The sequence below is a fragment of the Passer domesticus genome, chromosome 10, assembly GCF_036417665.1.
Source record: "Passer domesticus isolate bPasDom1 chromosome 10, bPasDom1.hap1, whole genome shotgun sequence".
NCBI lineage: Eukaryota > Metazoa > Chordata > Aves > Passeriformes > Passeridae > Passer > Passer domesticus.
This window is the reverse complement of record NC_087483.1, coordinates 16,656,764-16,673,296: the sequence shown is the minus strand read 5'-3', so window position 1 is coordinate 16,673,296 and position 16,533 is coordinate 16,656,764. Positions and strand designations below refer to the sequence as shown.

Sequence of the window (16,533 nt, the reverse complement as noted above, 5' to 3'; positions counted from 1 at the left end):
TCTTTGGTTTTTGTGTTATCTTTCTGAGTGATGTTATGTTAAAGCAATATCCTTTGCTATAATTTCATGCTACTAGTTTTGTGAAACTTTCTCATAAAGTGTTATCTTCCTTATTTAGTTTTCTCAAAAGAGTAAAGTAAGATATGCAATTTTTTCCCCCAGGTGAGAGCAGTGTCATAAACAGATGAAACCTTTCCCTCCCAGAAGATTAAAGAACATGTTTAGAGGAGTGTTTGCTCTCGTGCTGCTGTGTTGGAATGATAATGTCTTTACCTTGCCCAAAAGATAGATGGAGTAATTTCTTCTGCTTCTGGCACAACACTATTGCTATGAAAGAGTAAGTATTTCTGTCCTTACATACTTGTTGATTGAAACTAGGTAACATGGATTTACTGTAGCTTGTTTTTCATCACTTTTTCACACAAAGACTAGGGGGTAAACAAAACAAAGAACACTGTCAAAAAGGCTCATGGTGGTGGTCACGTGGTGTTGAACAAATAAGAGCCCTTTTGGGCTTCTTCCCCCAATCCTGTTTCCACTCAGTGAGCATCCCTTAGCAAAGCCCATTCTTATATTATATACGCTTTGTAATTCAAGGGAGGCTCAAGGTCCAGCTGACTTGCAGTCAGCTTCAGACCATTATTTTCTATTTTGAGACTTGGCTTCTTAAAATAATAACTCATTTGCAAGAGAAAGGCAGACTGTGCCAGGTACAGATTACTGAGGTAATGAGAAGAGTTAATCAATACCTGCTCAAGGGGACAAAGTTTCTATATTCTTCATGGAATGTTGCTTTAAGCTCCCAGCCCTTGTTCCAGGCTTAATATCTTTTAGTGTAATACTTCAATCAGGTAAAGGATTTTATTCTTTTAGCTCTGTGCTCCTCTCTTCCTTAAAACCAGCAGCAGTAGCAAGTAAACAGAGGTGTGTAATGGCACACTTGACTGGCACTACTGCCATGCAGGAGGAAGGACATACTGGGAAATTTCCTACAGTGCAAAACAACTGTAAATGATTAATAATTAAAATTTTACTGAACTGGAAACAATTTCAGGGTTTTTTTTTTCCCCTCCTTAAAAAGAAGGCTGTTCCATAAAAAGTGCAGCAGCACCAAGTATTTTGCTCTCTGGAGGACACACATTAAATGTAGATACATTTTTTGGGTGGGTTGTTTGGTTTTGTTTTTTTTTTTTTAATCTAATGTTGTGTATTGAAAAGAGAGTGATCCTATTGGGACAAAATTACAAACAAACGTTTCAAAATTGTATTCTGTCGGTTTTCCTGGACTTGGTCTAAGCTGGAGAGCAGCGGGCAAAAATACTGGTGCATGATCCTTGAACAGTAACACCCTTGTCGATATGGTAAGCCGATTCCAGAGGACCAGGAACCATGTCCAGGGCAGTACAGACAATGACAGCCCCGCAGCAGGATAAGAAATTCCTATTTCGCAATTCGGAGTCCCCTGCCGCCCCCCCCACCACCGCCCGTCCCCCTCAGGCCGCCATGTTGTCTGCTGCGCCTTCGCGGGCGGGCAGAAAATGGCCTCGGCCGCTGTGGCGGGGCCGGAGCCTTTCCCGGAGCGCCTGCTCGGGCCGAGGACGGAGCCTTTCGCCGGGGCAGGGATTCGGTGTCCCCGGGGATCCGGGGCCGGGCCCGCGTCCCCATCGCTCCGCCCGCCCGGGGCGTCCCGGCGCCGGCAGCGGCCGCCGCCCTCCGGCCTGAGGCGCTGCAGTCGGCTTGGGGCTGAAAAGGGTGGGTAGGGAGTTCACTTTTCCTCATGGGGCAGCCTAACTGCGAGATAACCCGAGTTTTATTGTCTCCCGTAGAAAAACTTCACTGAAATCTTGAAAAGCCCCCTGAGAAATATTTGCCCTTGTTAAGCACACAGAAGCCTTTCTTGTTCCTAGGATAATGGAGCACCGGGTCCTGAGTAGCTTGGCAGGAGCCCCACACTATGTCTTTAAAAGCCTTTTTTTTAAGAAGAAGGTTACATGTTTAAGTTCTCCTGTCAAAAATAATTAACCTGAACAAAGCTCTTGAATGAAAAAATAAATTGGAAAAAGGAGCAGAGAAAAAAAGCCAAAAACTGGGATATTGAGGGAAAACACAATCATTATAGTTTCAGTTTGGTAATTAATGAATTACCAGGGAATTCAGTCAAACTAATGGTCCTGACAGTGATAAAAGAAAAAGACTACTTTGCAGAAGGTGCAACAATGCTAAGAATGGAAAAGGGACACCATTCAGAAGTGCACAGGAGAAAAAGTGCTGCAACCATCTTTCTAAAACTCCTGGCAGGTAAAAAACTTCTGGACTTCTGATATCAGCAGGCATGTTTTAAGATTTTATTACTCTGATCAGGTCAGGTGATACCAGATTAATTTTTGAGTTGAAGGTATTTCAAGAAAGATGTCTTGAACTTAAAACAAAAAGCTGCCTTCATAGGGACACTAGAATGATTTTAGTTACATTTACTGGATTTTTTTTTTATAGTAATGATTCAGAAACCAATTCTGTGAATGAAAGAGGCCGTTGTCAATGACACAGTTTTGAAGTCTGCAGTCACAAGTCCAAGGAATAATGTGACACTGGGCATCCTAGTAGCCAGGGATCTGGTCTAATGTGACAGCTGGTGGCAAAAGGACATACAAGACACTTTATAGTACATGTCATCCTAAACCTCTACAGGTGATAGGGCCCATTTTAATTTAGTTTTAGGTAGGTTCTCATCCGTCAGTAATAACTGAGTGACAAGTCTGGGGAATTCTGTGGATAACAGAAGTTTATTCCTTTGGCTCATATTAGTAGCTGACTGTTTTTTTGTTAGGATTGCATTTCCTTCTGTGAAAATGTAGTTTGTACATATGCTTGTGATGCCACAGAACATGGTCCTGCTATTTGTTCACTGAATATATTTGAGCAGATTAATGAACAATAACCATTAACTGGAGTACTTGAAATACAGGCATCACTTTCATGCCTTCAGAATTTATATTACAACAAGGATTTGCTTAACCCATACTCTAAAATCCATGGACAAGCTTTTAAACTATATTTTGATTAAGTGTCACTGAAATAGCAAGGGGGTCATGCCAGACTGACTTTTTCAAGTATCAGTGAGAAATTTGTAGAATTAAATATGGATGATAGCTTCCCACTAGCAGGGTGCATTTTCTGATTTTTGTTCACTATTAAAAAACCTGAAGATTGGAGTTGTAAGTTAAATTAAGATCTTAAGCCAAGACAGCATAAAGCAAATGTGTATCTTTTGTGATTAAAAAAAAATAGCTTCTTGCCAAAAATTCATACAAGTTATTTAATCTTGACTGCCTAAGATGGCTGTTTTAATTTGTACACAAAGCTGTTTAAAAATACATGTGTGTGTATATATATATATATAAAATATAATTATTAAATCCCTTTGCTTTAAGAAAAAAGTATAGGGGTCCTGAAATCATAACATAAAATTCAGTGAACCAATCTTTCAAAAGAAAAATAATTGTAATTTTTTGTTGCTTTCCTACTTTGAGTATCTCACCTGAAAGTCTGTTCCTTGCCATGTTTTTCTCCTGTAACACAAACTATGTGGATTTCCAGGGGCTGAATTTGAAATTGCTCCTGCTGTTTGTGGTCTGGTGTGTAGCTGAATGCCTGAGTATCTCCCTGATGAATGAATTGTTTTTCTGACCTGAATTCACTTGAGTTTATTGACTGGCTGCACAGTCTTGGTGCTGTTCCTGCCCTTCCTTCTCTACTGACCTTGGCTGTTCTTTTGTTCTGTTCCTCATATTCTCACCATTCTCTGAGTGCAATTACATCTCTTCTGTAACTTTTTTCCTTCTTAAATATGTTACCACAGAGGTGTTAGCACCGTCCCTACTTGGCCAAGCCTTGGCCACTGGCACAGCTGTCCTGCAGCTGGCTGTGTCCTGGAGCGAGCTGGCACTGGCTCTGTCAGACACAGGGGAAACTTCTGGCAGCATCTCTCAGAAACCCACGCTCGAAGTCCTCTTGGCCACACAAAACCAATACAGTAAGTGCTTTTAATGATCTGAGGGAGCTTTTAGAAGACTTCTATTTTTCTTTTTTCTTTGAGGGTGGGGATTGTTATTATGTAGAACTTGTTTTATTTTCCTTTTTTCACTATAAATGTGTCTTGATGAGAATTGTCTAGTAACAGTTGTCCAAGTAGATATTTACAGTTTAAACAAGAATAGTCTGGAATAGCTTCAGTGGTAATTCTTAAGTCTATTTTGGTTTGATTTGCATTTTTAATAGCATACATAAATACCACGGGGTGGTAGGTGGGGCTTTTTATTTCTAGGAACAATAATAAGGTATAATGTATGTTTTTGGAATTGATACATGAAATTTTAAGTCTTTTTATGCATAGATGAACCTTGATTATATTGTCAGCAAGTACTAAAAAACCACTTTTAGAAAAGGTTGCCATTGCTATAAACCATGTATATCTGAATATTCTTCACTGGAAGTAGTTGCTCATCTAATCACTGTTCAATCCCATCTTTTCAGAAGAGGCAAATACATAGCTGTGAAAATAATCAAAAACTATGGCAGCTGCTCTGAAGCAGCTTATGAAGTCCAAGTACTGAACATGTAAAGGCACTGGATCCTGGCAGTACTCAGTGACTATAGAAAGCCACCTGTACTTTGGTTTGGCGTTAGGATTTTTGTCATGTTGCTTTCTGTGCTATGGGATGTGTGTGGCTCAGCTTCATTAGAACTGTTGCAAGTCATGTCACATCCTGCTTTTGTAGTCACTGTGTCCAGAGTACCATGGACATGTTTAAATTGTTTTTGGGGTCCAGGGGCTCAGCACCTTTGCCTTCAGAGATTAAAGTTATGGGCATTGGGTGTGCAGTATTTGAGGATCAGACACTTTGGTGCCCACAGGCCAGTGCAGAGCCCCTGCAGTTAGGCTGAGCTCTCATTTGAGGGGTGTCTCACACTGCTGAACTGTGCTCCAGCAGCACAGCGCTCTCTTTCTTGAGCTCTTGGGCTGGTTTGGAGTCTGGTATCAAACAAGAACCTTGTGAATCCTTTCACAGCACTGGCACAGTCACAACCATGACACGTTGGGAGTGGAGTCTATTCTCATGGACCTTGGAGCAGCACTATTTCCTCTAAGCTACTGTGAACCTTAGAATGACGCAGCATCTGTAATTCTGCTCAGGTGGGTGAAAATATGCTGGACAGGCAGGGAGTGAGGGGAATGATTTATGCAAGAACTCCAGCTGCCTTCTTCCATGGTGCCAAACTGAAGAGAGATGTGGGCACAAGGGAACGGTATGAACAGAACATTTCTACACATTGCTTTCAGTCAACACTTTGGCAGCAGCTTGGTATGAAGGATCACCTTCTTAACATTTGTAATTTACAAGCCATGCTAGTAACAGATGTAGCTTCATCTGTCACCATCAACAAATTCAAATACCTCAACTTTGTCATCTTGGCAGTACTGCTGAAACTTGAGATTAATCAACAAAGTAAAAAAAAATAGGGTCAAGGGGGAAAAACCTCAAGGGACAAAACCTAATACACTCCACCTTACTTTAGGAAACAGATCAGTACTGCCTCTTTTTTTCCTTAATCTGAAACTGATTATTGGTTGCAGGGTACAGTGAAAAATAGTTGTTGATAACTTTGTCTAACAATGAACAAAAATGTCTCTCTGGATTTCCCTTCAGAGGCATGGCAAGGAATTGGGGTCTTTGCCATATCACATGATAAGAAAAGCAGGTTATTATATTTTTATGTACTGGACTGCTATCGTTTTATTTTAAATATTTTCAGATTAGATTTAAGGTGCAGCCATCTCTTTGACAAGCTGGCTGCTCTGGTGGACTATTTGCAGTTCAGTTCCCAAGCTGCAAACTCACATGTTGGTAAAATTCTACTGAAGGGCCAAAACAGAGTATTTGAGTAACAAATACAGCCTGTTTGTCTAAGGAAATGGAAAATTTTTCTGTCAAGGACAGCTGGATTTGGATGAACAAGATCCTGGTGGCAGATAGTTATCAACCCCCTGTACACCACTGAAGGTAAGGTGCGGCAGGGAAAATGTTCTTGAGGACAGAAGCTTTAAACATAACCGTTTAAAGATAAAAGAATGTTTTGTTGTTTATTTCCATGAAGGAGTTCATGACATGGCAGTATTCTGACCACAAGAACCTCTTTGACGTGGTTCAGAAGATGCTGGATTTTGTCCCAAACAAGCACTGCCCTTATCATGCAGCACTTTTCTTTCTTCTCTCCATTGAAAAGCAGAAAGGGCACAGGCTCCTGCAGCTAAGAAGGCTGAGTCACAGGGACCAAAGAAACTTAAAACACCACTGATTTCTAATTTGGTAATATTGTAACTGCCTTACCTTTTAGTATTATTTCTTGGATACTTACCAAATATTGATATAAAACTTAATATACAGCTGAATCTGGTTTTCAAACTCAGGGGATGTTAGCACTTTCAACATGGAAAAGAGCTCCCTAACAGCAACAAAGCAGTGTTTTAACTTCACTTTATTCAACAGTCCTTGAATTTAGGCAAAAGACTGTGCATTGTTTTGTACCCTATAGTATCAGTGGCGCTTTCTTTTCAGATGAAGAGCAGAGACAGCCCTTGGCATTAAGTGTAAGGATGGCCTTTATTTGCTTAAAAAAAAAGTTACAAAGTAAGGAAGATCACTGTAGTATTGAACAGATTGCATTGTGATGACCAATTTTTTCATTTATTTTAGTAGGTGTACTCTGGTTACCAGTATTTCAGTTAATGCTCTCTGTAAGCTTATAACAGTACAGACTTCACCTTTTTTTCCCCAATCTTTCTGAATTGAACTGTCCTGAGAATTTCCATTAGGAATTAAAGTTTCAGGGAGCAGATAAGTTGGTTTAGCATGTGAGCTGCCAGCATAAAAGAATCTCTAAACCTCAGAGGGGGAGGGTGGTGTTTGGGCTGCCTTAGGTTGCAGCAGCTGTACATTTACAGAGCAGCACAAAGCAGCTGCTGCCCCTGCCCCAGCCCCACAGGCAGCAGTGCCTGGCTCAAGAAAGCTGCTGGGCAGCTCTGTGTGGAAGAGCACTGCTTGTGCTTCTATGAGGGAAAGGGAAAAGGAAGGCATCCCCAGAGCTGCCAGGGCACCTGACAGTCCCTCAGGAGCACGGGCCACCAGCTGTGACAGCCAGCAGGCTCAGAGATGTCATTCTCATGCCCCACCATGGTAACCAGTTCCTGGCACCACAACACCTTCTCTCCAGCAGTGGGGCTCCCACCTTCCCCAGAGCTGGAATAGAGGATTGCTTTATGCTGGAAGTCTGGTAAAGAGATGACAAAGTACTTGGGGACACGGACAGCCACCTATGATGGGCTATTTGGTGGTACAGACTGCAGTGCCACACAGGCAATGGCCTCTTCACTTGGGAGGCTTTTTTATAGTTTAATTTGCAAGCAGACTGCCCTAAGTCTCGTTCACCATATCACACCTACTCCAATACAGACAGAAATCCCAACAGATGAACTGGATTTCACCATGGAAGGCCTTATATTACATTATTACAGTAGAAAATACAGGAGGTAGAAGGTAACTGAAAGGACAAATGCAGGTTAAGCGTCAAATCTAACAGCTCCTGTAAGCTACTTGAACATGGTTTTAAAAACTAAATCCAGTATTTCATTAACTATAGAAAACAGTTAAAATAAATTGCCATGAGAGCCCTTATATCATGCTTGATACAGGGAGGTAGGATGTAAGAATCAGAAGGACACATGAGACATGACACTTATCTACAGCTCCTGTTTGCTTTACTGAGGCCAGAGTTTCACAGGTCAGTCACCCTCTTCGGCTTCAGACTCCGACTCTGCAACAGAGAGACCTCATCAGCAGCCTGCCCATGGCTCCCCCCAGCCCTGAGGCTCAGCTGCTGCCCTGCATCCTGCACAACAGCTGCTGCTGGCTCCACACTAGTCTCAGAGGGGCAATTAACATCCCCCACTCCAAAACACAGCATTATTTGCATTAGGGTTCCCAAAATGAGTAAGATCCACATATGAGCTAAGCTGCTGTTTACCTTCTTCAGCATTCTTGAGCCATTCAACAAACTTCTTCATCTGCTCCAGAAAAACACTCTTTCCTTTTGCAAGATGGGCGTCTTTATACCACTTGAGAATGGGTTCTTCACTCAGAACTTCAGCTGCAAAGATGGGCAAGAGCAGTGTTAACACAGTGAACTGCTGAGAGCCTGACTGGCAGCCTTTGCTTCCTCCCCTGGGAGCACCGTGTACTCCTCCTCTGGGTACAGCTGGACAGACCTGCACTAGGAGTGCCTTCAGTTTTGAAATCTGGAGAACCAAGCATTTTGGATGGTTCCTCATGCTGCGAGTTTCCTCAGTACTGTATCCAGGAGCTGCACTTTCACTCCTACTAATAGTCTGGAGTGTTTTAGAGTTATTTGAGAGGCACACTAAGCAAAGGTTCAGTGAACAGCTAAGAAGAGATGCAAGTTCTGTTGAAGTCCAAAGTAAACACTTCCTGTGGTGCAGGTGGTTTTTAAATTTTACAAGTACAGCACAGTCTTCAGTTTAACAAGTTTCCATAGGTGCACAGCGTGGGTTTTAGTGCCACCTTTCATCAAACATTTAAAAAGAACCTAGAGCAGTCTGGAACACATTGGTGGTTTCACTCTTCAGCTGCTCACAGTCCATGTTAAGAGAACTAAGAACAATAAATTATCATGGAACTTCACAAAATGCCTTAAAAATCTGAATTTAGCTTTGTTCTGCAACTCTTAAGCTGATCTACTGTAGACAGGCACCATCTTTGTCTTGCACTTTCCCATGTGCAAAGAGCCAGCCACATGCACCTTTGCATTTTTAGAAACCAGAGGTAGAAAATTCTTCAGCTTAGGAAGTGCAATGTTGTAGCACTGATCTGCCCTGTTTTAAAAAAACCCAACTAACCAAAACCAGCTCCTCCACAAACCCCTGAAACTACAACCCCCCAGTTACCTTTGTAGAAGAGCACCACTATTTTCTGGAAGGCCTTCATGAAGTGAATGTTGTCATAACAATACTCCTGAATCTTCAACAGAAGAGTCAGTTCTGACTGACCTTGGGTGGTGAAGGCAGCAAGTAGAGGGCTGTATTGCTGTAACAAGAACAAGAGATTGGCACACACAGAACACTTCTTATTTATCACCTGACTAAAGCTGGTTTTGCAGTTTCCATCAGCCACAGCTTAGAAATTTGCAACCACAGCCCCACCCCAGAGCAGCTCTGCAGCAGTCACTGCCTCTGCCTCAGGCCCTTGGCCTGTAATACTCCTCACAAGGAGCAGAATTCCCCATCTTATTCTGTCTCTGTACTAGAAGAGTTGTAGCTTTAACATTTAAAATGGAGCTGCAGACAGAAGGAAAACCAGGCTCTGCCTAAGGGGGTGCAGAAGTCTGTATTAAAGTTACAATACCTTCAAATGCTTAATGGCTTGCTCTGCTACCAGCTCCTCCTTTTTGTTCCACTCCACTGTGCTCATTACACTTGACCAGATTATGGTTACCACAGTCTGTTCTGAGATGTTGTTTTTCTTCATCTCCTCCTTCACGTACAAGATGATCTGCCAGGAGAGTAAGAGTAAGCAGAAGGGCCACATATGGCACAAAGCTAAATGAAAACTTCTATTCTAAAGGTAGCCCAGAAGGTTTCAGAATGACAACCAACCTTCTTGATCATAAAGCACAATTATGGACATTAAGGAAAGACCATAAAGCTCATATCAACCCCCCCCCCCAGTTCCTCATTTTAGCTCCCAGTGAGAGCTAAGTTCAGTATGAAAGAGAGACAGGCACAGAAAGCACCTCCACCTTGTCTAGAAACACCTACATCCTTGAATGGATCTCCCCGTGACATCTGCTCCTGCAGCTCCTTCTGCAGCTCCTTCCGAGCTCCTATGGATTGCTGGTTCCGAACATACTCAGAGAGTTCCTTTAGTCCTGCTTCAGTGAAGTACTTGGAGAAGTGTTCAACACTTTGTTTGTTGGCTGGGAAGAGTTCCTGAAAACAAAGTTTACAACTCTTTTGTAAAAGAAATGTGTGTTGGGTGCTTTGCTGGGAAATGCTGTTCACAAAACTGGCTTATGGAACAGCAGAGTAGTTCCAGGAGTACTCACCATGAGCCTGTTGTCCATGTTTACCTTGCGAAGACTGACAGCCACTGCATTGATATCTTTCTCATTTATCCATGATTTGAACAGCTTGACTGCAAAAGCTGCAGAAACACCTGTGCAGCCAGAATGGTTCTATTATTAGTGAAATTCAAAACACAGCAAACCATAAGGCCCAAGTACAGGGTACTTCATTTGTTCAGACTGTAGTCAGAGCAGCAAATGTGCTTCCAAGCAACCCCAGCACAGTCTGCAGTATGTCTCTCTGCCCAAGGACACTGCAGCCTCCAGCACACTGGACTTTTCCTACAACTCAGCATCACAAAGTCTTCCCTGTACTAAACTCAACTCTTCTTGCTGCAATTTAGGAAGTAACCTAAAGATATGACAACATTTTGCATCCTGAAAGGTCCCTGTCAAAAATACAGTGGTGCCTTGCTGGGCAACGCTAGTGATGGCAGCCCCCAGTGTCATGCAGGGAAGTCCTACACACAAGCTTTCTCAAGAAACTAATTTTCTGAAGTCTTACCAAGATCTTCCAGGTTCACAGGGGCATCACATTTACTTTTGCTAATCCTGTAGTTAATCTATCACCAGAGGAAGCTTGTGAGATACAAGGGTGCAATGTCATCACACTTCCCACCTACTTGTCACGGTTCTGTCCCCCGTTCCTAAGGGAGGAGCTGGGCCACACTTACCTTCTTTAACCAAGTTCTCATTGTAGAGACTGTTGAGAATTGATGCATTCAGTGTCCCGTTGGCAAGCAGAATACCCGTCAGCATGGCCAGTTTGTTCCGCTCAGATTCTGAGAACCCTTTCAGGAACAGCAGCAACTGCAGGACAAGTAAGAAAGAAGAGCTACATAAAACTACCACCTCTCACTAAACTTTGGCCACTGCCTGTGTTAAACACTTTTGTTTCATCAAGCTAGCAGAAGCACTAGTCACTGGTAGTCATGCAAGCCAGCCATTCTTCTATGAACAACTTTCAAGGGTTGTATTTTAATAATCCATTTTATGATGTAACCCTTCTACAGAGTGATTAACTAGCAGAATGTGAAGGTTTACTTGTCAGCTGATAAAAAAACCACTCCATACCTTTTTGACTTCATCTTCAAAGCCTTTCTCCAGGTACTTGTAACGCCTGATTAGCTTGTTAAAAACCTAGAAAGACATAGAGTACATTACCTTTTGCTGTGAACGATCATTTGATTAGAATTTTAAAAAAAGAAGTCCAGTAAAATAGGTCTGAACTTTTAGAGCACTTACAGCTTGGAACACTTCTACTCTACCACTTCCAGTATGCTTAAAGCCATGCATTATTTTTACATTAACATACAATTACAGAAACATTTAATTTTTGGCTAATAAACAGCTTTAAGTTAAATTGTCCTAATTTCAGAACTAACCTGAGCAAATGCTTGCATGGTTTCTAGGTCTTCCTGTGCTGCAAACACACAGACGTTTGTGCGTGTCATGTCGTCTGCCAGGGTCCCGCCCGGGGCTGCAGGAGGAGTTCAGCATTAGTGGTGCTACTCCCAGTGAGAGCACTGAGCAGTCTCCACAGAGAACTGCAGCACCCACAGCATGCAACACATTGTCCTCTCATGATGAACTCACTGACCTGATCACCACAGCCACCCCTACATCTCCCTGTGTTCCACTGCTGCACCAGAGCTTAGATTTGAACATCTAACTATTCTGGCTCCCTGCTGCTAAGGGATTGACAACACATCTTGTTTTCATATGAATAAGTTCACAAGGCCATATGAGCTCCTCTTCCCTTAAAGGAAGCCACTGAAGCTGTGTAATTCCAGCAAGTGTGTTCTGCAATAGTGCTGCTTTGTGCCTTTTACGTGACACAGTAAGTCACAGCAGCAGAAACATGAAGAGACACACAGTTCAAAATTCAGTGCTGCAGAGATGAGCTTGAAACTTTAGTTATTTAGGCTGCTTCACTAATGAAGGTGCATTCGGGTCACCAGCTTCAGTGCCAGAACACCTCACCATCAATTTCTGTGCTATTCTACATACAATGGAGATACTTTGTTATGAATTAGTCAGAAATATTACTTTAAAACTAGAGATTAATATTTCTGGTAATAATATTAAAAGCTGGTAATGCAACAGGATGCCAGTTTTTATTCTGGCCTCCTCTGACTGAAGATCAAAGCTGATCTTCTTAGCTACCTGTTACAGACAGGGAGTTGAGTAAAGCACCCCACATCACCATTAACACAACAACGCCTTCTTCCCTTCCCCATCAGACTCGTTCCTAGAAGGAACACTTCCTAACACAGGAGGCTGCACTGGTTAAGACTCTTGAATGTAAACCCACATATTGTAACAATTACAGTACGTGCTTACCTGGTTGGTGAGCATCTGTTCCTCTTTGTACACAGAGTGTGTACCTGAGTTTGCAAGAGTTTTCATCATCACATTTCACTTCCTCAGACCCTGTGTTTTCTGCCAACTCAACCACCCTCTCATTTCTCCCTCCCTGATGTCTGTGATGTCTGCTAGAGCCCACAACCTCACTATTGTCAGCAACGAATAATTTGTAACAGCATGTCCAAGACTAAGCACTTCAGATTCTTCTGTAAACAAGTTTCCTTTCCAAAATAACAGGGCTGGATGCACAAATCATAGGAACATGTCAGAATCTTTCAGGGCAACTACTGGTCTTGTTACCACAAACCATGTACCTGAAACAAGCATTCATCCATCTCATCATTAGAAGTGATCTTGACCAGAGTCAAGATCTACTCCTGGTACAAAAACCCCAACCAACAAAAACTAGCCAAAAAAACACCAACCAAACAAACAAACAAACCCAACAAAACAACCACACCCAAAAATCCAAAGTACTTTCTTCTAAGCAGAGTTTTTACAATCTACACTTCAAGGAATCAAACAGACTCAAGTAAAACTGAGGCAGGTTATAGAGAGTATTTCTACAGTAACTGCTCAGGCACCAAGACAATCAGGTGGTTTACCACAGGTTAACTTAACCCTGTTCTAGACACTCAATGGGCTCTTTAGCAGAGATTTTACACTGAAAGGAAATGCAGCTTTTGCAGAGTAAAGTGAATGAAGCTGACAGCAACCACATCACAGGGACTTACCCAGCATTCCACCAGCCACCAGGATGTCAAAAAGTGTTTCTGCATAGCGGCGATAATCAAGTTTTGCACCAGAAGCATCAAGAAACTTTGCTACTGCCTCCAAGTCAGTGCCAGTTTCAGTTAAACCTTGAATAATACAGTCCTGGAACTGAGTAGGGTCAAACCTCTCTTTTTCATCTGTAAAGCAAAAATGTTGAAATAAGATTTCCATTAAGAGTTCTTTGTGATGATCATTACTTGGCTCTAACAAAGCTTATCTGACTTCTCAGTTTGATTCTTATATTCCTATTCTCATGTTAGATCACTCTTTCCCTCCAACACCAGAGACTTAGCTCATGTTGGAAGGCAATTTTTAATACATGCCCCTATAATTCTGTACATTGGACTCCATTATTCATGTTTTATCTCAGCTTTTTGGGCCTCTCTCTGTTTCGGATGAAATCTTCTGACTGACAAACTGCATACCATTATTGCATCTGAGTCACCTGGAAATTCACTTTTTGGCTATGAAGACCATCCCCTCATGTTAACCTGCAGCTAAGTGAGTTTGAGGCAATAACTTTTCCTCAAGTGCTTGGGGGAAATGGAGACATACAGCTAACTTAATAGCCTTAACTACAGAGCTATTTAACATCCTTTGCTGTTGATAAGCAGAACACTCCTGATGTGTCTTCATACCTGATACATCAACTGATCATTGCCTTGTTTTTACTGCAGGCAAGGTATAGTCAACATGCAACAAATCCACCCATGTAACTAACAGAAAGTCTTAAAGAGAGCTTCAATTTTCCTCATGTCAATTAGTCTTTAGATTATGGAAATCACGAGATTAAAAGCCTCCAAAGATAAGAGAATTCAACTGCAGATCTTATTTTGAGTGCTGTCTACAACATCTTAACCAATTCTGTTAGCAGCCCAGAGGGCATACTGGTGTCCACTGTCAATGCAAGTATCAACACACTGGTAAAAGCTGGGTACCACTTTGGAAATACTGGAGCAGTTATTTTCCAGGGCAGAACCACAGAGCTCACTGTTGCAGAAGAGTTGCTTCACAGACAAACTATGGTTAAGTGCTTAAAAAGAGACTAAACCCCTGGTTGCTGGCATTACATCTGCTGGACAGACCACAGCAAACTCTAATATTCAAGAGATTTTTGAGATGCTTTGACGTTCAAACAGGTTCTATAAATCCATGTGCGCTTCTGCATGTACAGCATGCCTAAAGCTGTATTCCTGTTACAGCTGGAATTCTACTGGTATACAAGTAAAACTGTACTGAACAGGAATTCTAAAAGCGTCCCCACTTCTTCTTCAGGCTGAAAAAAAGCTGCACCAAAATACACAGTTCCTCATCACACCTCTTCAGTCACTAACTCTTCTTATGGCAGTAACTGTGCATGCAGAGATAGGCCTTTGCATATCCCACACTCCGGGGGTTTTTTGGATGTTGCCTGGGGGATAGGTGGGTGGGTATATTTGTACAATTTTGTTGTGGGTTTTTTCTGTCAGTTTTAAAAAAATTTAAAAGAGGACAATATAACTTTTATCCAGTGGCTAAGACTGAAATTCTTACTATGTTAGATGCTCCTTAGATGTACATATTAACCTGCAACAAGCCTGTGCTGGAGCTCCCCTGTAATTCAGAGGTACTAGGTCCTTCTGCTTGCAGGCCACATACTCAGGACAGTTCTAGAATGACCATCTTTTAGGCAAACGTTATTACAGTAAATTCAGTGATAATTCTGACTGCCAGATATTGTTTATTAATGTAGAGAAAATTCCAGTCAGCCTCAAGACTCTGTAGTTAGCACAGTCTCATGTAAAAAATTTACGGTGAACGCACGAAGGCACTGGTTTGCTTACTGACAGAAACCGACGTTTTACCGTAAACACAGCGCTGGCAGCCGGTCCTGGCAGCGGGCACGGTGCGGTAACTCACCTCTTTTTCTGGTTTTAAAACGCTGGCCCGATAGTGTCGGCTTCTGCGGCTTTTGATTATTCATAAAAGACACCCTGCAAGAAAGCAGAGACACCGGTGAGGCCGCTGCGGGCAGGGCCGCTCCTCCTCCAGCTCCCGCGGCGCTGGGCGGCTGCGGGCGGCGCCGGCCCCCGCCCGGCTCCCGGCACGCACCGGGCTCCCCGGGCGGAGGCGGCGCAGGGCGGAGCCGGGGCCCGCGCGGTGCCCCTGCCTGTGCCCGTGGCCCTGCCCGCGCCTCTCGCCCCTCGGCCCCGCTGCCGCCACCGCTCCCCGGCACCCGAGCAGGGGAGGAAGAAGCGGTTACACCACCTCCCTGCCCCGGCCTCCACCGCAGCGCGCCGCGGTGCGGCCCTTACGGCCCAGGCTGCCGCAGCCGGCCCCAGCCGGCCGCCCGCCACCCGCGCCCGTTTCCTCACCGACTTTAAGGCAGAGAGAAAATGCCCGAGCGGCCCGGAGCGGAGACGGGCAGGAACGGCAGCGAGGAGCGGCGGCAGCGAGAGCTCTGCGAGCGGAACCGACGCCAGAGGAAGAGGGGAGGGCCGCGCTCCGCCCCGCCCCAGAGGATGGAGGGAAGGGGCGGGCAAAGGGGCGGTCGCACGTGCTGCTGGCTCCCGGGGGTCTCTGCCCCGCCAGGGCAGCTGCCCGGCCGAGCCCTGCCCCGGGTTACCGGGACCCAGCGCCTGCTACCCCCCGCGCTCCCTGCGGCGGAGCCAGCCCGGCTCCGCAGGGACACTTCCGCTCTGGCTGCTCTGCGGCCCACGGAGCGCGGGTGGCAGCACCGGGACCTGCGGTGCATCGAACTTCAGTACCATACCTGCTGTGCTGCTTGGCCCGAGATTTGCTTTGCAGTTGTAATTGAAGAAGAACTCTTAACAATGAAGCTAACTTAACAGCACTGGTCCATCTTGTTTTACTCTGCAACCTTAAAAAAAAACCCAAAAAACTTTTTATTCATAACAATGGGAACCTCCCTTGGGGAGCAGGATCATCCTCCAAGTGCTGCAGGAATTGTCTGCAGCTCCTGCACTGCCTCATGCTGCTCCCTTGCCAGAGGCACCACAGGCCAGGGGGGCACATCTGGGCTGCTGTGTCTGCCTGTGGGGCTCCCTGTTGTGGGCAATGAGGAGGAGCTGCAGAGGCCCTGCAGGACTGACAGGATGGGCTTTGGGGCTGGCAGGAGAAGCTGAGGGACCTGGGCTGCTGGAGCTTCTGAAGAGGAGGCCCAATCCTTAGCTGGATGTATTAACCTGCAGCAAGCCT

The 16,533-nt window shown here is 44.0% G+C and overlaps 1 protein-coding gene across 2 annotated transcripts; it reads right to left on the bottom strand.

Moving 5' to 3' along the window:
- Nucleotides 1-6,643: 6,643 nt before the first annotated feature.
- On the bottom strand, nucleotides 6,644-16,108 carry BZW1 (basic leucine zipper and W2 domains 1). 2 transcript variants are annotated; one of them, XM_064434029.1, is made up of 12 exons: nucleotides 16,088-16,108; nucleotides 15,235-15,308; nucleotides 13,296-13,472; nucleotides 11,580-11,674; nucleotides 11,269-11,334; nucleotides 10,869-11,004; nucleotides 10,177-10,286; nucleotides 9,890-10,060; nucleotides 9,477-9,623; nucleotides 9,020-9,158; nucleotides 8,083-8,205; nucleotides 6,644-7,872 (listed from the first exon to the last, which is right to left on the bottom strand). In XM_064434029.1, exons 2-12 carry the CDS (start codon nucleotides 15,296-15,298, stop codon nucleotides 7,841-7,843), a joined length of 1,260 nt encoding a protein of 419 aa, XP_064290099.1. In that variant the 5' UTR covers nucleotides 15,299-15,308; nucleotides 16,088-16,108; the 3' UTR covers nucleotides 6,644-7,840. The 2 variants fall into 2 exon arrangements, with proteins under 2 accessions (XP_064290099.1, XP_064290098.1); XM_064434028.1 differs by lacking the exon at nucleotides 16,088-16,108 and adding an exon at nucleotides 15,690-15,828.
- Between the last annotated feature and the right edge of the window lie 425 nt (nucleotides 16,109-16,533).